Genomic DNA, 21,353 nt, shown 5'->3' with positions numbered 1-21,353 from the left:
TAAGATGATAAAGGCGAAACTCAATATGATTCTCTACATTATTAAAATACATAACTAATATGTACAGGCAAGCAGGTGAGCCCAGAATAAACGCAACATGCAAAATTTCGCGTTAAGCATTTTTCCATATAGAATAAACTGTCTAAAACTCGTTTATTTCACTGTCTTTGTTTAAGCTTCATTAAGCTACATTATGTGTTTTATTTATAATGATTTTCTATAGGAGGAAAACGTTTAATGTACAATTTAACACATGCGTTCTGTACTCGTCTGCTTGCCTGTACGGAGCTGATCCTTTAAAATCACTTAATGCATTTCATAATGCACGTTCATATTTGCTGGTCTGTATATACGTTGAGTCAACAACAAGACATATAGGCTATGCCTACTGAATTGTCTTTATCATCTTAGTCTGTTATTAGGCCACATTAAGTGTTTTGCTGTATGGGAGGACAACGTTTGCGCATTGTGTTCATAGCCATCTGCTTGCCTTGTAGTACATTAAATAATAACTATATATCAAATCTGGTCTTTTAATTAAACTTAATGTATCTTAATACATTATGCCAAATTAAGTGTTTGTTTTTTCTACAGGACAAAAACGCTTAACAAAAGACTTGTGCATTGTGTTTATATTCTGCTGTTCTGTGGCCACGGAGCAGGTATTGTCTTTTTTCTTGCAGGACCCTGTAAATTATAGTAGTAAGCCTACTAATTTAGTTTTAATCACTTAAACACCTCCACAGCGTCTTGTCTCCATTGGCAACACGCACAATTTGTGTTGATTGCAAGGGACGTCACAGGTAGCGGAGAATGCAACTGGCGATTGCAAGTGACATTGTAATTTTGTTTCTTTTTTCTTGTCTTCACCACCTGACTACTGTTGTTAAATGTTGAGAGATTCAAACAAAAAGTTACCAATAAATAGAACAAAATAAAAAAAAATAAAGACTGCAAGGGACGTCGCTAGTGGAAGCACAAGTGTCTGAGAGTGCAAGTGCAAGTCTGCAGCCAGACCCTTCTCCAACTGGCTCTTAAAGGGAATGGAAGATGAGACTTTGATTGGTTTATTGCACGTTACCCCCAAAAAACACGCATTACTCATTAAGAGAATAGGCACAACCCATTTAGACCATGCGCTGTGCGCGCCAATTGTTTTTCCGTCGTTAAAATAACAAAAGTGGATTTGGATACACCCTGAGTGCACCTGCTCCGTGCGCTTTAAACTTTGTGTTTAGATCGCTAAAATAGGACCCTGTGACTTTTTAGAGAAATAAACCTTTACTTGCATTATGAATAGACGTAGTGCTTGAAAACTATAAAATGGCACCAGACTGCAATGTGTTAACAAGCTGATTCAAGACCATGGAGCTCATTGGGTGGGAAGGAAGGTTATGCAGTTTTAGTACAAATTTAACAGTTTAATATCTATTTGATTCTCATTCACCATGCAGTAGTTTATTATCACTGAAACAGAATGCTCTGGGCCAAAACAGTTGCAAAACCTCCATGTTTCAATTAACAACTCATTTATGGAATTAAAAGATTATAGAGCATTGCATTCTGTGTTTCTAACTCTAAAGCAAACAGACATGGAACATTCCATTATCTCTCCAGGACACCTCAATAGTCAAAGTATTAATGTGCTTTCCAAAGCCAGAGAAAATGTATTTGATTTAAAATAGTGGAAAGATTTTTCAGCAGAGGTGTGATTTGTTTGTTTTGTAGAGAAAAGTGAAGAACATATAAAAAGTTTAACCAATGTAGCACATAGTATTTCAGTGTGAAAACCTTCATCATATTGCTAAACATGCTGAGATAGTACTGTGCTATATTACAATTGATTCCTATATTGATTGGCTAGCCACTTAGCAGGGACACTATTCACTTTGCATGCAAAGTTGGTGAATACTGTATAGGCACTGGGTATACTGTATGGAGCCATACATCAATTATAATTATGCCGAGTTGTGTTACATTTCTGAATGTTAGATTCTACAATAGTACAATACAACTCTCTTAAAGAGTAAGGACAATCCTGTTTGATATTGCCATTTTAGTTCAAACCATACTCATCTTATCATAACTACATTGTTGTTTGGAATAATACTTTTAAACTTTATACAGTAAATATTGATCTGGCTATCATATTACTTTGTGTGTTGTTTGCTCTCTGTGCTCGTATATTCAGAGTCAACTCTGCACCATCTTCCTTACTGAATACCGATCAACACTGAATGTTTAGAAATGATTCATACAGCTTTGCCCTAGACCCAGTTAATCATGACATAATAGCGAAGGCACCTCTACTTTATGCCAGAAAAGCAGTTGTGTTAGCATTTATTGTGGCATGCTTTAATACAAGGTTAAATGAAAAGCATACATGATGATTTCAATATTGTAATTTTGATTTCATGGTTCTTTCTCACCTTGGCCATGTAAAATATGTGAATAACTGTTGCCATACAGTAGGTTTCAGACAAAACACTACTAGTGGAGTTTAAAATAGATACATTTATTGTGTTCTATATGTGCTTGAAGTAACATTGTATATATATATATATATATATATATATATATATATATATATATATATATATATATATATATATATATATATATATACATACATACATACATACATACATACATACATACATGTACAGGTGCTTCTCAATAAATTAGAATGTTGATGGAAATTTTATTTATTAACTCAAATTGTGAAACTTGTAAATTCAATGCACACAGACTGAAGTAATTTAATTATTTAGTTCTTTTAATTGTGATGATGACATTGTTTGGATCACATTTAACAAAAACCCACCAATTCACTATTCACTTCTCAACAAATTAGAATACTTCATAAAACCAATAAAGAAAAAAAAAAGAAAGAAAAAAAAAGTGAATTGTTGGCCTTCTGGAAAGTATGTTCATTTACTGTACATGTACAATGTGGCATGGAGGTGATCAGTTTGTGGCACTGCTGAGGTGGTATGGAAGCCCATGTTTCTCTGACCGTGGCCTTCAGCTCATCTGCATTGTTTTGGTCTTTTGTTTCTCATTTTCTTCTTGACAATAGCCCGTAGATTCTCTATGCGGTTCAGGTCTGGTGAGTTTGTGGGCCAGTCAAGCACACCAACACCATGGTCATTTAACCAACTTTTGGTGCCTTTGGGAGTGTGGGTAGGAGCCAAATCCTCCTGGAAAATGAAATCAGCATCTTCAAAAAGCTGGTCATAAGAAGGAAGCATGAAGTGCTCCAAGATTTCTTGGTAAACAGGTGCAGTGACCCTTCCTCCAGATTCTAGGACCTTGGTTTCCAAATGAAATACAAAACTTGCTATCATCTGAAAAAAAATTACTTTGGACCAATGACAACAGTCAATTTATTCTTCTTCTTAGCCCAGGTAAGATGCCTCTGACATTGTCTGTGGTACAGGAATGGCAAGAGGAATACAACAACTGTAGCCAAAATCCTTGACACTTCTGTGTGTGGTGGCTCTTGATGCCTTGACCCCAGCCTCAGTGCATTCCTTTTGAAGTTCTCTAAAAATCTTGAATCCAGTTTGCTTGACAATCCTCATAAACCTGCAGTTCTGTTGGTTGGTTGTGTATCTTTTTATTCCACACTTTCTGCGAACATGCTTAGATACAGCACTCTGTGAACAGCCAGCTTATTGCCAATTAATTTTTGTGACTTACAGTCCTTGTGAAGGGTGTCAATGATTGTCAGAAACCCCTTTGAAGGCTCAGGAAACCTTTGCAAGTGTTTTGAGTTAATTAGCTGATTGGCATATCATCATATTATGACTTGTTGAGATAGTGAATTGGTGAGTTTTTGTTAAATGTGAATCAAAATTAAAAGAACGCGTGCATTGAATTTACTTAATACATTAGTTTTACAATTTGAGTTGAATTATTGAAATAATTTAACTTTTCCTCGACATCATAATTCATTGATAAGCACCTGCATATATATATATATATATATATATATATATATATATATATATATATATATATATATATATATATATATAATAAACATGATTAATGTAACCAAACCATTTTAAAGAAAAAAAATCACCATCTTGCAGTGATATAAGCATTTCTTTACATTTTGAACAAAAGCTTATAAGCTTATTTTTAAATGGATGAAGATGAACTTGAAACCAATGTAAAGTCCATAATAAGTGCAATTGCCTATACATTAGAGCATACAGTAAATGGCAATGGGGTCAGGCAGTAGGACCTATTAGGGGTTGAAGAAGTCGTGAACCTGCTGGTTTGGGGAAAGTGTGTATTGGAAACAATAATTGTTTACATGGATACTCCTCAAGACTGTCATTCCAACATGCTTTGTTTGCACTTGCTGATGAAGGCATGAAAGAAAGCTCAATTTGGTAGGCCTTACTCGTGAGCTATCCGAGCCAAGCTGTGGCTTTGTGTCTGTGTATGTGCGGCGGCGCGAACAGAAACGATTTATCACAGCGCGTGAGTAACGCAATTAAATCTCTTTCAAAAAAGGTTTATCACAGCGTATAAGTACAGCACTGAAATATGTTCCATATACTTTAGTATTTAAACTGATTTAAAACACTTGGTAATGATAAACTTTATTGAGGAAGTGGCACTGGTTCGATCTGTTAACAGCAGGAAAACTAAAAACTTTAATAAGGCCATAAAACACATAAAGAACATTGGTTCCCGGGACTTTTGAGAACTAGAGCTTGTAGCCTAGAATTTTTCTTTCTAAATTATGTGAAAATCATCTTGTTTACTCACTCACAGAAAACAATTTATTGATTTAAACTTTCTAAGAGACTTTTTGTTGGTAAAAGTCATATGCAAGTAGGCGTCAACTATCATGAATATCATCGTGATTTACACCTGAGAAGACAAAGGCCTGCATAATGAGCTGCATAATGAGCTGCATAATGAGCCGTTCTGTCAGGTTTGTCACTGAGAGGGGAAGAGTTACAAGGAAGAATGTGAGGACAAAATAAATGTATAAGAATCACTGATCCTGGAGCCAACAGCTTTCTATGGTTGAGTACGCACATAACTTGTTACCTTGTTAACTAGTGTCATCCACAGGCCTCTCTCCGTTTGACTGTAGTCTAGGGTACCAGGCACCAATTTTTCAGAGTCTGGATTCCGAAGTCACGGCCCCCTCCGTTCACGCCTTCGTCCAGAGGTGTCACCACACATGGACCAGAGCCCATGAGACTCTACTCCAGGTGGGGTCGCGCACTAAGGCTAAGGCCAATCGCCACCAGTCAAAGCCTCCCGTATACGTCGTGGGTCAAAAGGTGTGGCTTTCTACCAAGAATATTCCGCTCTGCTCCGTGTCTAATAAGCTAGCTCCCAAATTCATTGGGCCATTTACTGTCACCAAGATCATTAGCCCGGTGACAGTCTGCCTCAAACTTCCTCCGGCGTACAGGAGAATTCACCCCGCCTTTCATGTCTCCAAATTGAAACCTATTTTTCGTTCTCACCTTAATCTGCCAGGTCCCGTTTCCCCCACCACCGTGACTCATAGAAGGGGGAACCTATGTATTCGGTTAATTGTGTTTTGGACTTGAGGCGGAGGGGGCGATCACTGGGCTGATCAGCACCCCTATCATGATTGATCAGCACGCCAGCTGCAGATGATCAGCGCTGTCTATTTAGTCTCTGTTTTCACCTTGTCTTTTGTCAGATCGTTGTTTGGATGTTCCTGTCTGTTCCCGCCTGACCTGTTACAGTTGCTGCCTGTTCGTTTGTCCTGCACATCCGCATTCACTTCATTGAATCCATCTTATCTTTTCAACACACCCCCTTACTCCAAAACAAAGCATCTTTTTTTTTTTTTTTAAATGATTACATTAATCACATTTGTTATATTTTTTTTAATCAAAGTGAAAATTACTGCACGGCCCTGGACTGACTCCAATTTAATGCTTTTAAAAACACATTATAAACTGTGTAAAAAAGAAAGGGGAAAGGGTTGACACTAACTTCACTTGAAAAAGACTTCCATGACAAAGAGCCCAACATAGACTTGCTTCTGTAAGAAGGCAATAAACCATGATTAATAATTTAGCTTCTCTTTCTTTTCTCATAACTCAACACAAAGACAGAAATAGGGGTTTACAATGTGCTACACTAAACAGGCCAAGATAGGATATTTTAAAAGCTGCATCATAAATCTTCAAAACATTAACTTTACTGAGTGCAGAAAAGTGCAACTATAGAAAATGTCCAATAATTGGCTCTGACATTTACATGCTATGTTTACTTCCAAAAGATAATCAGAGACAATTACAATCCTTTAAGATCATACCAAATACTTTTTTTTTTTCGGCATCGCCAATTACACCATATGCAATTATGTCTTTGCCCATAATGTTCCAGAAACATCACCGTTCTTGTCCCTGGGAGCTCTAGCTAACAACTCTTCTGCAACACACTATCCCCATGGGCAAACACAATGAGCCTTCATTAAAGCATCCAAATTCAAATGTTATTCTTAGCCTGGGGAGCACTGAAGCCATATTAAATGAAATCATATGAAACAGGGCCTAGAAGAGAACAGCACAGTATCGCCCTTCCTTATCTAGTGTGCCACACCATAGTGTCTATTCCACTTGGAACCTTCCTCATCATCATAATCCCTGTGGACAAGCACTATTGTGAATTGGAAAACGCTTACGTTTGCATTTCTTATTAAAGCTTATGTATTGTTTAATTCAAATGCTTGAGATGACAGACCAGAGATAGGGTGAATACGTGACTAAATCCATATTTGCTGAGATTTAACACCTTATGTGAGCAAAAAAATAAAAATAAAAATAAAAAAAATAACAGAAACCAGTATATTAACTTGGGGCGAAAAAATTATCTTTAAATCACTGGAAAGTGCTGTTTTTGACACAGTACTGTATCTTACATGGTTAAATTGTAATGTATCCAGACTATTGCGTACATGATGAATTAGCAGTGTTACTGTGCAACATTATTGGCTCCCTGGCAAGTGCTCTCTCTTACTTCAGGGTAAAAAGATTTCATGAATATTTTTAAGCTATGTACACATATTGTAAATGTGAAATCCATGTATGTTTAATGCATGAGGCATGTTACCATTAAACTGCAGCAGAGTCAGCAATAACTTCTCTATTTTAATCAATTGCATGCAGTTTTTTGCAGGGTGCAGATCAACATCTAGCATAGGGAATCTTTTCAAGCATATCAGCACTTCAATAATCTCCATTCCTTATACTTTCAAGAAAAAGCTTTTTCTTTTTATGTTATGGGAAACTTCAAGGTTATGGTGGTCAGATAAATTAGTGGTAATATGATGATGCAGTAGCCTTTTCCTGTAGGTTGATGGCCATTTATTAAATTCAGGATGAGGTTAAAGATTTTAAAAGATAAAACCCATCCTAGCTCAGAGAAATAGATGACCAATCTCTCATAGTGACTCTGCATGAGCAGCCCAGATACTGGTGGAATTGGCCTACTCTGTCTCTGGCAGCTGAACACATTGCTCTGGACAGCTCCTGGCCAAGCTAGTAACAATTCAATTTCCTGACTCATTCATCAAGCACTTGGGGTGCTTGGGTCACAGGCTGGGTCAGCTCCCCATCGTCCCGTTAATCCGGAGTCTGCCATCGATAAGAAGGCATTAGTCAACCTCTGCCGGCTCATCTGAAAGGGCTGGAGAAATCATGCAGAATTTGTTTTCAGTTTGACAACCTGCTGTCCAGCTGAATTCAAAATCACCCCAAAGCATAGATTCAAGAAGCCAGGCGGAGGAATACTTGTATAGTGCACAAGTTCACCATTTAATTGTGTAGTTTGCAGGTGAGTGGTGTGATGGCTTGCTTGCATTGTAGACTGAAAACAGAATCTATGCAAAACACTAAATAAAGTTGTTCAACATGCATCAAATGCATTCACAGAGACTACCAAGAGTTGAAGTCATACCTCATCGTGTAGAGAAGAGTTCCATTGTCTACCAGCCGCAGAAGTTTATTGGGTGTAGTCATATTGTGGGCTACTGACTTCTTCCCATTGTGGAAGAAAGTGTCCGGAGTCCAAATCTTGCTGGCGAGCAAGTTGTTAAGTGGAAGGACCTGCATAGGCCCATCAAATTTCAGTCTCTCATCCCGCCAGCTTTGCCGGAAGAACACATCAATTGTGTATTCCTAGAGGAGAGAAAAAAAAAGTTTTTCAAGACTTTCTGACAGCCCTTTTTAAACTTCATTTCACCCCCAAGTGTGCTGGCATGTGAAGCTCTTCTCCAATCTTGGCAAATGACTCAAGAACAGGAAAAGATTCAGACTGTTTCTCAGACTTCACATTTAACAGATTTTCCTGTTCGGATGGCCTTGATTGGTCGAGATGTTTTTCGCAGTTGTACACTTCAATAATTCATCGCATTTTAAGGATAGATGCAGCCTAGCTGGTGCGAGATACTTTAGGCTCCTTCAAAAGTTCAAACTCGAATGATTGCGTTTTCACAGCTGTCACTGGAGGGATAAAACAAGCTTTTTCCAAGAGTTATCTCTCTGACCATATTGCTAACACAGAACAGGGGACACTGTCCTCAGTGAACCTCTGCTGAGTTGGGAATAGGAATCATCTCAAATCCACAGCATCTTCTCCAGTGATGAGAATCGCTCATCTTTTAAGGCTTCCATTATTGATGAGGTAATCCTCTACAGGTTTTCTATGGGAACAAACCAATCTTATCTTCTTACATTTAATAAGTCATCTAATGCCATGAATAAAAATAATGACAAAATTCAAAGTTAAAAATGGATGTTAAAATCTTTAAAATGCCACATTAATCATTCAGTAGGATCTGTAACTGAATCTTGTAACTGAGTTTGTGACAACAAACAATTACAGGACATGTCTCTTTTTTTGTTTTATGTTCTGCATTACATCCGAGAACTATGAGCTCTTTGTCACGCTTCACAAGGTCCAATTTGCTGGAAAGATATTTGGGAAGCAACAGACGGAAATCTATGTTGCCCAGTCAATCAGAAATGTCAAGAAGCTATTGCATAAAGGGAGAAAACAAGTCAGATAAAAAAACCACTCATTACAAATGCCTTCCAGGCTTCAGTAGAAGGTTTCATACTGGATGTTTCTCAGTGAATGACGCGTTGAGTTTTCAGCATTAAAACGTGTATGCTTGTCATGTGTATGCTACATCTTTTATTTAGTAAGCTCCAGATTTCTATCTGAAGTTTTTTCAGATTAAAGTTTTGTGAGTACTTCAGTTCCTAAGAACTAGTCTGTACATTACAAGAAGTGAAAGCTGGCATCAAATAACATCTACATCAGAAAGCAAAGGAATGAGTTAAAGGATTAGCTCACTTTCAAATTAAAATAATTTCATCCAATATGTTTATGTCTTTCTTTCTTCAGTCGAAAAGAAATTAAGGTTTTTGATGAAAACATTACAGGATTATTCTCCTTATAATGGACTTCTGACCTGGATCAAACCTGAGGACACTGCCAATTCTGCAGCCCTCTTCACTAATTTCACTTTTTCCCCACACCCCTTGCCCGATTAGGATGGGTGGAGCAATTGTGATCTTCAGTGAGCTGAAGAAAGCCCACATCATACCTCTCTTCATCAATTTGCAGTGGCTGCCAATAGCTGCTCGAATCAAATTTAAGTTACTGATGTTCGCATACAAGACAACCACTCACTCTGCACCAATATACCAAAATGTGCATGTTCAGACTTATGCGCCATGCAGAAGATTAAGTTCTGTAAGTGAATGACACCTTGTGGTGCCATACCAAAGAGGCACCAAATCACTCTTACAGACCTTTTATTGGACTGTTCCCAGCTGGTGGAATGACCTATCTCAATTTGAGCAGCTGATTTTTTTTGCCAATTTCAAAAAACGTCTAAAGACACATTTTTCATCAGCACCTGGCCAGTAACAATATCCAATACTATACAATTCAAAAGCTTGATGTAAATAATATAAAAGTTACAAATAAATGTAACTGTAACAAATGTAATAAACAATGCTGTTCTTTCAATTTATCCCCCCTAATAAACCTAAAAAAATATGTTCAGCTCTTTTCAACATTAATAATGATAATGATAATAATAACAATAAAGTTTTTTTTTTTTTTTTTTTTTTTTTTTCATGGAAAAAAAAAATATTTGAAATGATTTCTGAAGGATTGTGTGCCTGGAGTAACGATGCAAAAAAAAAAAAAAAAAAAAAAAAGTTTGAAAGTCAGCTTTGATTGTTCTAATAAACTGTTTAACTCCTCCCCCAAGTGGATATTAAATTATGTTGTGGGATAATTAAATATATTCTAAATAAACTACAAACATAAAATTATATAGATTTATTTTGTCCTCACATTCTTTCTTGTAACTCCACACTTGTGACACACAGCTGACTGAGAGGTTCATTATGCAGCTCATTATGCAGCTCATTATGCAGGCCTTTGTCTTCTCATGTATAAATCACAATGATATTCATGATAGTTGACGTCTACTCGCATATGACTTTTACCAAACAAAAAGTGTCTTAGAAAGTTTAAAGCTGCAATATGTAGGAATTTTGTAATAAAATTTCAGAAAATAACTTAGTGTGATATATTTCCTCCAGTTGTGTACTTACAATATCTCAAAAGTCTCCAAAGATTTTTTATTTCAGAGAAATTCAGATTTTAAATAACTGGCCGTCCCGGAAAAGAAATGTCGCATCTCAGTGACGCAATATCCGCTCTATACTTTGTTTCCGGTGTAGACCATGTGATGTTCCACCACACCGGAATATCACATGGTCAAATGCAGAAGTGGTGGTTATGTTATAACCGCGCGTATGGTTTAATTGTCGTTGTTATGGATCACGATTACACTTTGGCGAGTATTGAGGTGCCAGTAAAACATAAGCATCCATATTCGGATACACGCAGACTGTGTGACAAACGGAGGAATAAAACCAGGATAAATATCGGCCAGGCATTTACGAGATGGAGAGATCTGCGCGAAAATCTTGGACTTGACAGAGACTCTGCTCTCGCGAGTGTATTGATAGACAGGTAAGCAAATCAATTATTTATTTTGTTATTGTACAAGTAATGTAATAGTTACAGTAAAGATGGTCCAGGTCTCATATGGATTTGATAATTCCAGTGAGGATGTATCTGTGTTTCCCTGCAACACATGCAACTGTCAATAATAGAACTTATAAACAAAGTTATATCGCTCTCTGTACTAAGGTAATGATTTTTATCATGTGTGGTGACCGAGATTATGGCAGTACAATTAAATACAATCGAATATGTGTTGTTAAAAATATATTTAGTCATTACTTGCAAATGTTCATTCATTGAGCACGTTAAACAACACGGCATTAACCATAAACACGTAACACTGCACAACATTAACCCAACAAATCATTTAAAAAATAGCTGTAAGTTGTAACGGGATAATATAGTATAATATTTCACGTTCCTTGCAGTTCATTAATTATGATGACATAAAATAATACGATCAGATATACAGGTAATACAAAAACGAATAAATTACCTCATCCGTGATCATGATTCGATTATCCAATTTAGATACATTGCTATGGTGAAAACGCATTAAAAAAGACATCTCCCATCGTCACCTGCTTCATAGCGTCATCAAGCTTCGCCTTTGTTATTGTTGGAAATGCGCCCTCTTGTGGTCGAAAATCGCATACTGGAGCTTTAAATCAATATATTGTTTTCTGTGAGTGAGTAAACAAGATGATTTTCACATAATTTAGAAAAATTCAAGGCTACAAGCTCCAGTTCTCAAAAATCCCGGGAACCAATGTTCTGTATGTGTTTATTGCCTTATTCAAGTGATTTAAAATTTTTAGTTTTTCACTAACCACGCATAACATTTAGTTTTTCTCAAAAACACAATCACATACATACATTACATACATCATATATTATTATAGCCCAGTATGTGCTGATTACAGTGAGATTAGACTTTCGCCATTTAGATATTTATAATAAACTGAAAAAAGCACAAATGTCAGGGCATGATAGAACTTCTCCAGGCCCCCAAAATACCTTTAGACTCCAGAGGGTTAATACTAGCACTTACCTATTCTATTCTATTCTATTCTATTCTATTCTATTCTATTCTATTCTATTCTATTCTATTCTATTTCTACTTGTATTGTATATCATCACCCTTTTGTTGGTCTGATTGCTTCTATTGTTCTCCTCGTTTGTAAGTTGCTTTGGATAAAAGCGTCTGCTAAATGAGTAAATGTAAATGTTTTAAATAAAAAATTATTCTGTAAAAGTAATATTTTTAAATAGTACATAACATAAAATTACCCCTTCAGAGTTGAGGCATAAGCACCATACTGAGGTCATTGAATAATCAATGTTATAATTAAAATTAATGCACATTTTACACATTCATTCTTCTACAGACCAACTGAGTGGAATCATTAAGTAGTGAGCAGTGTAGATTGTGTGTGTGTGTGTGTGTGTGTGTGCGCTTAGGCAAATATTCCAAAAAAAAAAAATGCTGTTCCCTTTCGATACTTCACTCATACTGCGTATGGGGAAAAGCTCCTTTTTTCCTCGATACTGAAGCCTTTTTTCAATAATGCAGTGCAACTGCACTGCCATTGGTTTAATCTGTAAACTTTTTTAAACCAATGACAGCGCTGCGTAGCTGCGCTAGCCTGTGGCGATGCAGCGTGCTAAAGCCCGCCAAAATGGGCGGGGCGAATGGCTATATAAGCAGGCAATCGCCAGAGGAAATCAGATCTTACTCCTTCAGCGACGACTTCACTTCGCTGGATCTCTGCTGAACGCCTTCGCCTGGAACGAGCTCTCGCCGTCGAAGAGGCACCGCAGCGGACCAGCTGAGACCGCCAACTGCCTGCAGCGCTGGCGTTCTCGCAGACAGCCGCTCTCAGCGCCGTTCTCGGGACGCCCGCGTCCCGCTTCCGGCCGCTTCTCAGCGATCTCCTGCCGCCATCCGGCGATCGTAAAAGAGCTTTTTCCAGCAGTTTTCACCGCTCTAAAAGAGCGTTTCTAACGCCGTTTTAATGCCGGCGGCCATGCCGCACCACAGCTGTGGCACATGCAGAGCCCCTCTTTCAAAGCTTCTCCGTTCCCTGGATGAGTCTAGCTATAGTGAACCTGCTTTTCGCGACCTCCGCAGCGCCACTGATTTGGCCCTGCACGCCACGAAAGCCACGGCCCAGACCATCGGACGATCCATGGCCAACCTGGTTGTGCTGGAGCGCCACCTATGGCTCAACCTAACAGAGATTAAGGAGAGCGACAAAGTGGCCTTTCTCGATGCCCCAGTCTCTCCATACGGCCTCTTCGGACCAGCTGCAGAAGGATTTACAGAACGCTTCACTGCAGCACAGAAGTCATCCCAAGCCATGCGACACTTCCTGCCCAAGTGCTCCACCTCTGCCCTGAGTCGCCCCAGGACTGCGCCGACTCAGCACCAGAGCAAACCTGCCCCTTCTACCGCCCAGGCGGCGCCCCCTAAGGAGCAGCACCAAGCTCGCCCCACTAGGCACGTTAAACCGCCTAGACGTCAGGGCCCCCGGCAAAGGATTGCGCTGGACCCGACGCCCTCAAAATCTTCCTGATCGTTGGGGAAGAAAGAGGAAGAGGCAAAGTCCCGCCACGGCCGGACCACCCCAGAAGCTCTCTCGCCTGTCTGCTGGATGAGTCTAGCTATAGTGAACCTGCTTTTCTCTCCATACGGCCTCTTCGGACCAGCTGTAGAAGGATTTACAGAACGCTTCACTGCAGCACAGAAGTCGTCCCAAACCATGCGACACTTTCTGCCCAAGCGCTCCACCTCTGCCCCGAATCGCCCCAGAACTGCGCCGACTCAGCACCAGAGCAAACCTGCCCCTTCTACCCCCCAGGCGGCGCCCCCTAAGGGTCTTCGGTCTCAAAGCAATGCCTCTCGCATTGGATAGTTGAAGCTATCGCTCTATGTTACTCCTCTATGGGCCTTGAGTGCCCCATAGGAGTTAGAGCCCACTCTACTAGAGGGATGGCCTCTTCATGGGCCTGGTCTAGTGGTGTCTCTATCAAGGACATCTGTGAGGCGGCCGGCTGGTCCTCGCCGTCCACTTTTGTCAGATTCGATAACTTGGATATCCCGACCTTGCATGCTCGGGTTCTTTCGGTTTGATACGATGGCCTCTAGCAGACTCCGTCATCATACCACCTCCAGGGAGATAGCTCCCTCTTAGCAGTGTAGCGTCAAGGGTTCGATGGCTTTCAGACAAAGAACGTAACCTTGGTTCCCTGAGATACGGAACGAGTACTGCGTTATATGCCGTGCCACGAGGCTGCGGGTTCAGTTTCGTCGCTTCAGTCGTATGACGTATATGCTTATATAGCCATTCGCCACACCCATTTTGGCGGGCTTTGGCGCGCTGCATCGCCACAGGCTTGCGCAGCTACGCAGCGCTGTCATTGGTTTAAAAATGTTTACAGATTAAACCAATGGCAGTGCAGTTGCACTGCGTTATTAAAAAAAAGGCTTCAGTATCGAGGAAAAAAGGAGCTTTTCCCAATTCGCAGTACTCGTTCCGTATCTCAGGGAACCGAGGTTACGTTCGTAACCGAGTACGGCATCCTGGTAAGTGATATCCGCACAATACATTCTTGCACAATTTACATTCAAGCAACAGACGTTTACTGTTAATGAGAATGATTATGTTGTTGGTGAAGAACAGAAATTTGATCAGAATGTGATAAGACAAGCAAAGATGTTCCCACATTACAACCCAATGTGGATCATTTACTTGAAGCTTTTTCAGCGAGCTGTACAGAGAGCTGTTGTCAGACAAAGAACAAACACATGTCAAATAGATAAAGCGCTAGACGTTAGTGCACATGACCTAATGTGTATATTCTGTAATTACAGCTGTGCTGATATAGAGCCATGACTACTAGTTTGATACTGTGTTTATGCAACAGTTCGACAGCACAAGTGTGTAGAACTACTTCCGGCACAGATTCAAATCCCAAGTTGACAGTTACTAATTCAAAATGTCACTTTAGAACTAGAAATGAAGAAATGCAGAGTTGCTTCATTTAAAATAAACGCTTAATGTATTATGTAGATTATTATGAAAGAAAGATTCAATGAGCAAGTGTAATTATCTGCTCGAGGGCTGCACAATTAATTTCAATTTAATCACAAAGGCGATAAATCGCGATTAGGCAGAATGTGATTGTCATGCATATCTTTCAGTAAAGCACAGTTCTGTAGTATCAGCAGTAATTCTATATCCAAAGGCCAGAGGGCGCTCTCGTGCTGAATCTCCAAATACACCTTGCAGAAGAAACCCAGGAAATCCCTTTCTTCGATTCACTAATCACGCGATTAAATCATCTTCAATTGTGAACGCGATTTTGAGTAGCTTGTCAGTAAACTACAACTTTGTGTAGTAAATTATGCTCCATATAAAAGCACATGCTGGAGATTTACTACTAATCACAAAACCGGCTATACTGACAAGATGCGCATGGCAAACGCATTCAGTAAATCATTGAGCCAGAACTGCTTTTCTGACTGATATGACACAAACAATGTTAACCATTTCTACATTATTGAACACGTATATTTTAGATCCATATTCATTTAAAAGCCTCTGGCATCGAAAATAGTAAATATAATCATTTCCTCCTGTTTTTTCCCCCACAGCCTTGCAGTCTATTTCCTGCAGCATATATATGAAAATTAATGCTCTGCCAGCAGGAGGAGCTTGTAGAGCATGAGAAGTTTCCCCTGTAAACGGCTGTAATCAAATAAGCGTTGAGCCTGCGATCACAAATGCTGCTCAGACATTACAGGCAATATGCAATTAAAATGACATCCATAATTTTCTCAAGACATTTGGTTTTCTTTAGAAAAACAGTGATATCAAAACACCAGCACCGGTTTTTGACTTTGAAACATGCAGTGCTCATGTTTATTCAACAAAGTCAAAGACTTTTGTTTGTGGTGATCAGTTTTGCTATTTCCCAATGCATGGGAAACACTGTGAAACCTACCTACTTCAACTCTTTCATTTGATCCAGGTGTCTGTCTTTAAAGTGTTTTGTTAGTTTGGTGTGTTTCCTCCTTTTGATGTCGTAATGTCTCAGTGCTTTTATGAAGAAAGAGCATCTGCGCACCTTTCGGATAGTGCATCAAGCACCAGGTTGACCGGGTACTCGGTACCACCGGTACTTAAAAAAAAAAAAAAAAAAAAACGGTACTGTAACATTTAAATTTTTTTTGTACCAACTTGTTACCGAAGTACCTGGTCTTTTGACAGAACTAGAAGAAAACATTAATTTGCCGAGGAAAGCAATATCTTTGTCATACTATACTTTCATTTGTTAAGGGTTGTCAGGCTGCTTTGATCTCTTCATGAAGCCCAAAATTCAGGAACTCTCACAAAACAGATGCCATGCAACAGTACACTTCTAATCTGAAGAGAGGATTTCAAAGAAACCAATTTTCTCAACTGTCCTTCACCCATCCTTAAGCTTCCTTTCTTCCCTCCGAATCATATGGCCCAGGACACTGGAAGTTGACTTAGAAGTGCCAAGAACTTAACTTTCTATTTTTACATATTGCAGTTATTATATCTTAACAATTTATGATTTTAACCTAATTTCAATTTTAAATTACATGTGTGACTATCTTAAATTTGTTTGTCTTCTACTTCTATGTGACTATTCCCCATATACTGTTGCTATAGTAATTAATGTACAGGAGCATATAAATGCCATGTGGTTACAATGTGATTCATAATTGCATTATCTCCTCTGAACTGGCATGATACATTCTTACCTGACAATTTATTATTATTATTTATTTTTTATTTGATGTATTCGGAACTCTTCTGCAATCATTATGACTAGTAGAGCGTGTGGAGGCTGATGTTACCTCACATCTGTAGGCATGCCATCAGAGAAATTTTTAATTCAGGCAATTGCCAAATTAGCAAGTTGTACTATGCTGAAGTGTAAGTAAAAGACCTACAGACATTCCAGCTTCTCACAGCGTTGAATTCCATTATTTGGCCAATAGGTGGACCTTCCAGAGTGATTTCCCATGACAGCGCTGGTCAGTGCTTTTATTGGCTGTGTCTAACAAGGTGTTATTGAAAGTAAAACTAGCTTAATTGTTTACAACTTTGTTTATAGATTAATTATACCAAAGACTGCCCATTAGATTTACCCAAGACAAATCATGTTTAACCAATATAGAGCCAGAATCAAATTCCAGAAGAGCTGGCTAAATTAAGGGTGTTCTCAGCTGGTTCATGAGCGTTGGACAGCCTTTGACACCCTGGAGCTCACAACACCAAATATGCCCATAACAAGCAAATTTTCAAATAGGCATTATCTTTATAAATAAAATATAGATTTTTTTTTTCTTTTTTTTTTTACTACATTCTCTGATAAAAAAATCCTCAAAATACATTCCATAACAAAGAACAGTAGTATTTGTAAAATGTCCTCCACCGTGATGCTCACTGTGACAAATGCTGAAAGCAGAATATACAAGCAGTGAAATGGTTCCTGTGGTGATACTGGCTGGTAGAATTTTGCATGGCTGGAAAGACCAGATCAGATTCAAGGACTAAAAGTAACTGTTGTATAAATATATTTTATATATAAAAAAATAAAAATAAATAAATAAAAAGACCATTTTAATTTCTTTAAATACGTTTAAATGATCATTTAATAATTTTAAGCAAAAATAACATTTTTACTTAATTCTCAAATGTTACTTTTTTTTGACAGTCAGAGTTTTTAACAATAAAAAGTTGCTGTGGTTTTATTAGAATACCGATATAAACACAAATGATTTCACTTTTTGAAACAGTATGAATGGAAATATTAAAAAATTATATAACTTCCATTATATTCACAAGGGGATTATCATATTTGTCTTCCAAAATAAATAAATAAAAAAAAAATACTATAAATGTAAGAATGAAATACAAATTCCTACAGACTTAAGATGCATAAAAAGTGCCAGTGGTGTTCTGCTCAACATATGTTTGTAGTCAGGTTGGCTTTAGGAAATATTTGCACATCACATGGTCCTTGGTCTATCCATCACTTAGACAGTTTTAATGCAATAGGTATATAGGAAATGTTCCTGGATTTTGGATTGCTGCTCCTGTTGTTTCTGCCAAAAGTAAAACGCACGAGGCAAAAACTCTTGCAAATAATTTCAAAGCCCAATAGGGTGAGAATACAGTATGTACAGTGGCTGGGAATCATGAGTGATATGAAGAAAAATGTTAGAGTGCAAACACTGTCAGACTAACTGTCTAGCACTATGCAAAGGTCTCTAATGAGAAGTGAACTGCCTGCAAGATTGTCACAGCACTCAGCATTAATTACCTGATTGTAATGCAGTACTATTCCAGATAACTAGAAATCACACATCTGTCAGACTCTGTTACAAGAAGTGCAGCTGGGAAGCTGAAAATACGTCTAAACATGGCCAGTATTTCAGAGCAGCTCTAGTGTTCTAGTAGCTCCCACTAATGATGGGTCATTATTATTATTCATAATAATTAAATAATAATGCAGACAGTAGTTATAATAATGGTCCAGCATTCCAACGAGTTGACATAGGACAAGTTGTTTGGAAAATGGATGTATGGATATAAAATTATACACTAAATGACTTTCAAACCCGAAGAGCTTTTAAAACACTTTAAGCATCACACACTTGTCCACTCTGTAAATAGTTTAAAAGAAAAACTGGACATCAACGAATGCAGAAACCTAGCGCCATGTTAGTTAGAGACGCATGACAAATGAAAACGTATTCTGAAATTGGCTCAAAATATCAAACAGGTTTGATATCCTCCGACTGGATGAAATAATGGCCTGAAGCTAGCATACACCACATGATCTTCTGTGAAATCTGTAGACTGGTTCTGACTTTTGGCAAACTATCAAATTTACAGACCATGGACGACATCTGTAGTTGTCAGGCTCACAAAATAAATAAATAAATAAATAAATAAATAAATAAATAAATAAATAAATAAATGGCAAAGGATGAGAGAGTCTCACTTGCCTTTATGTGTAAGTGCTGTGTTGTCATTTAAAATCTGTTGATCTTGTTCAATCATTTTTATGCATTGCTTAAACATTTGGTTTTCAGTGATATAAACTCAAGTGTGTGGAGTATGTCAGAAACTACATAGAGTGTGTGTGACGAGTTGAAATCAACAGCATGTCTATGATGTTATGCATAGAGTTTGAGTTGTACTTGAAACCTAAAACATCCCTTTCAAATAATTGTACTCTTTCATTGCCAATGCCTCCCCAGTGGACAATATCAACCCTGAGAATAAAAATAAACACAGAGCATGCAACTTACCATAAACATGACTTGCAGTGAAGTCTTTAGCCATTCCATTAATTGTGAAATTCAAAACCCTGTTTCAGTGGGCTTTCTACAGCCGTTTAATTACAGTTCTCCTCGTTCTGATTCTGCTTTTCCCACAGCCCTTTCCACACTCTTAAGAATTTACTCCATCCCTTTTAAGTCATCTGTATTAATTATAGCACATGGAATGTGTTAATTGTGGCAGAAGAAGCCCGGTGAAGATGAAAAAGAAAAAAAGTAAAAGAACAAAAGATGAAGGAGAACATCGCTGGTCGTTTAATCAAGAATAATACAGTTAAACGTGTTGTGTGCACATTTTTGACTTGAAATTAAGATGCAGCATCATCATTATCCACAACACAATATCCATAAGCCCTGATCACCTTTTTCTCGCATGTATATGCTGTCTCTAAAGGACTAACTTCATTAAACACATTCATAGAATATGGGACATACAGTCTGTGAGCTAACATGCTGTTCTAATTCAATATGAAAGCACAGGAGCAGTTCTCTAAAAAAAAAAAAAAAAACAGTAGAAGCATATTGTCAAAATATGATTAATCTAAAGATCAAAACTCCTATGCAGAGGTCTGGTTGATCCATGCAAGGTCACACAAGAGAAGAAGAAAGAGTGTTCTGGGCTTTCCTTACACTTGTCCTGCTGGGGCCCTGGGTTGTGACCTACATTTCAGCAATAGAAGAATAACTGAAAAGAGGGAAAACCTCAAGAGAAGTGACTTCTACATATAGGCCTAATGCTACTGAAGACATTTCAGCAACAAGCGGCTGATGGACACAGAATGGTGGCTGCTGGGTGGTGGCATAACGTGTTGAGCTAATGAGCAATGAGATGGAGTGTGGGGATTTGTCAACCCCAAATGAAAGGTTTTGATCATGCTAAGCCACTTCAAACTGAGAAAAAAATAAAACCTAAGTGAGAAGGGAAAATTTTTTTTTTTTCTTTTTTTTTGTATCCCTACAGCAGTATTGAGAGAATTGAGGCCACCGAATAGATCATTTAGATTGTAATTATAATTTTTTAACAATATTTATCTGCATCTTATAAGATTATAGTTGTTGCTGAAGGTTCCTGCTATGAATGAATCACCAATTTCCCATAATGAGGCATTTGTTACTATAATCTGGTCTACTGAAAATTAATATTAAAACTATTGGACCAATAACTATGTCCGTTTAATACTCCATGGGAACAATTTTTTAGCATTTTGATAATAAGAAATGCTCCTGATCTCTCACAGAAGGGCATACAAGTTGTATTTGCTGTAGATATACAGTACAAACTGGTAAATATGAGACCACAAGATTGTGGGCAGGCCACCTTAGTTTGGCTCCTAATTGAAGCTACTTTGAATATCTTTGTCTAAGCAGCAGAGGAGGATGATCCCAGCCGCTGAGCTGCTAGCCAGTTTGTGCAAGCCATGAAGTCATCTACATCGAAGCACTTATCTGCAGGGCACAGGCTCTACAAGAATGTCTGACATGACCAAGCGTGGTGCCAACTAACGTGACGCAAGCTTCTGCTCAGATTGTGCTGGGAAAAAAATAAATGTTCATCTAAAATGCGCTTAGATGCTCAAATCGCAAGCAGCAGACATGCTGTTGCCTGGACACCGCCCAGAGACAACAGACAGACAGCTGAGAGTTTTGTACTGTTTTCTGAGTGGAAAAGCGTCCAACGAAGCGATCAATCTAATGATCTGTTTAATTCACTTCAATTCAGCCAACCTCTTTAATCCACTTAAGCAATCAAATGGAGATTTTACTTGTGAGGAGAAATCAAAGGGTGTGAAATCTGGGATTTAAGGGTTGCATTGCTATATTTCAGAAAAATGTTGTAACCATTTTGGTTGCACTTTATTTTACAATACGTGTACTAACATGTACTTATAGTGTACTTATA

At 38.2% G+C, this 21,353-nt stretch overlaps 1 protein-coding gene across 1 annotated transcript in view; it reads right to left on the bottom strand.

Annotated features, from left to right (window-relative positions):
- The window catches only part of LOC127942329 (gamma-aminobutyric acid receptor subunit alpha-3-like), a 117,462-nt gene that overhangs the window by 72,799 nt on the left and 23,310 nt on the right, over positions 1-21,353 (bottom strand). The window contains exon 4 of the mRNA XM_052537996.1: positions 7,972-8,192. Within this exon, the coding sequence (XP_052393956.1) occupies positions 7,972-8,192 (221 nt within the window). The remainder of the gene's footprint in view (positions 1-7,971; positions 8,193-21,353) is intronic.

The sequence above is a fragment of the Carassius gibelio genome, chromosome A21, assembly GCF_023724105.1.
Source record: "Carassius gibelio isolate Cgi1373 ecotype wild population from Czech Republic chromosome A21, carGib1.2-hapl.c, whole genome shotgun sequence".
Taxonomy (NCBI): Eukaryota; Metazoa; Chordata; class Actinopteri; order Cypriniformes; family Cyprinidae; genus Carassius; species Carassius gibelio.
Note: the sequence above shows the minus strand (reverse complement) of the source record. Positions and strands in the feature narration are given on the sequence as shown.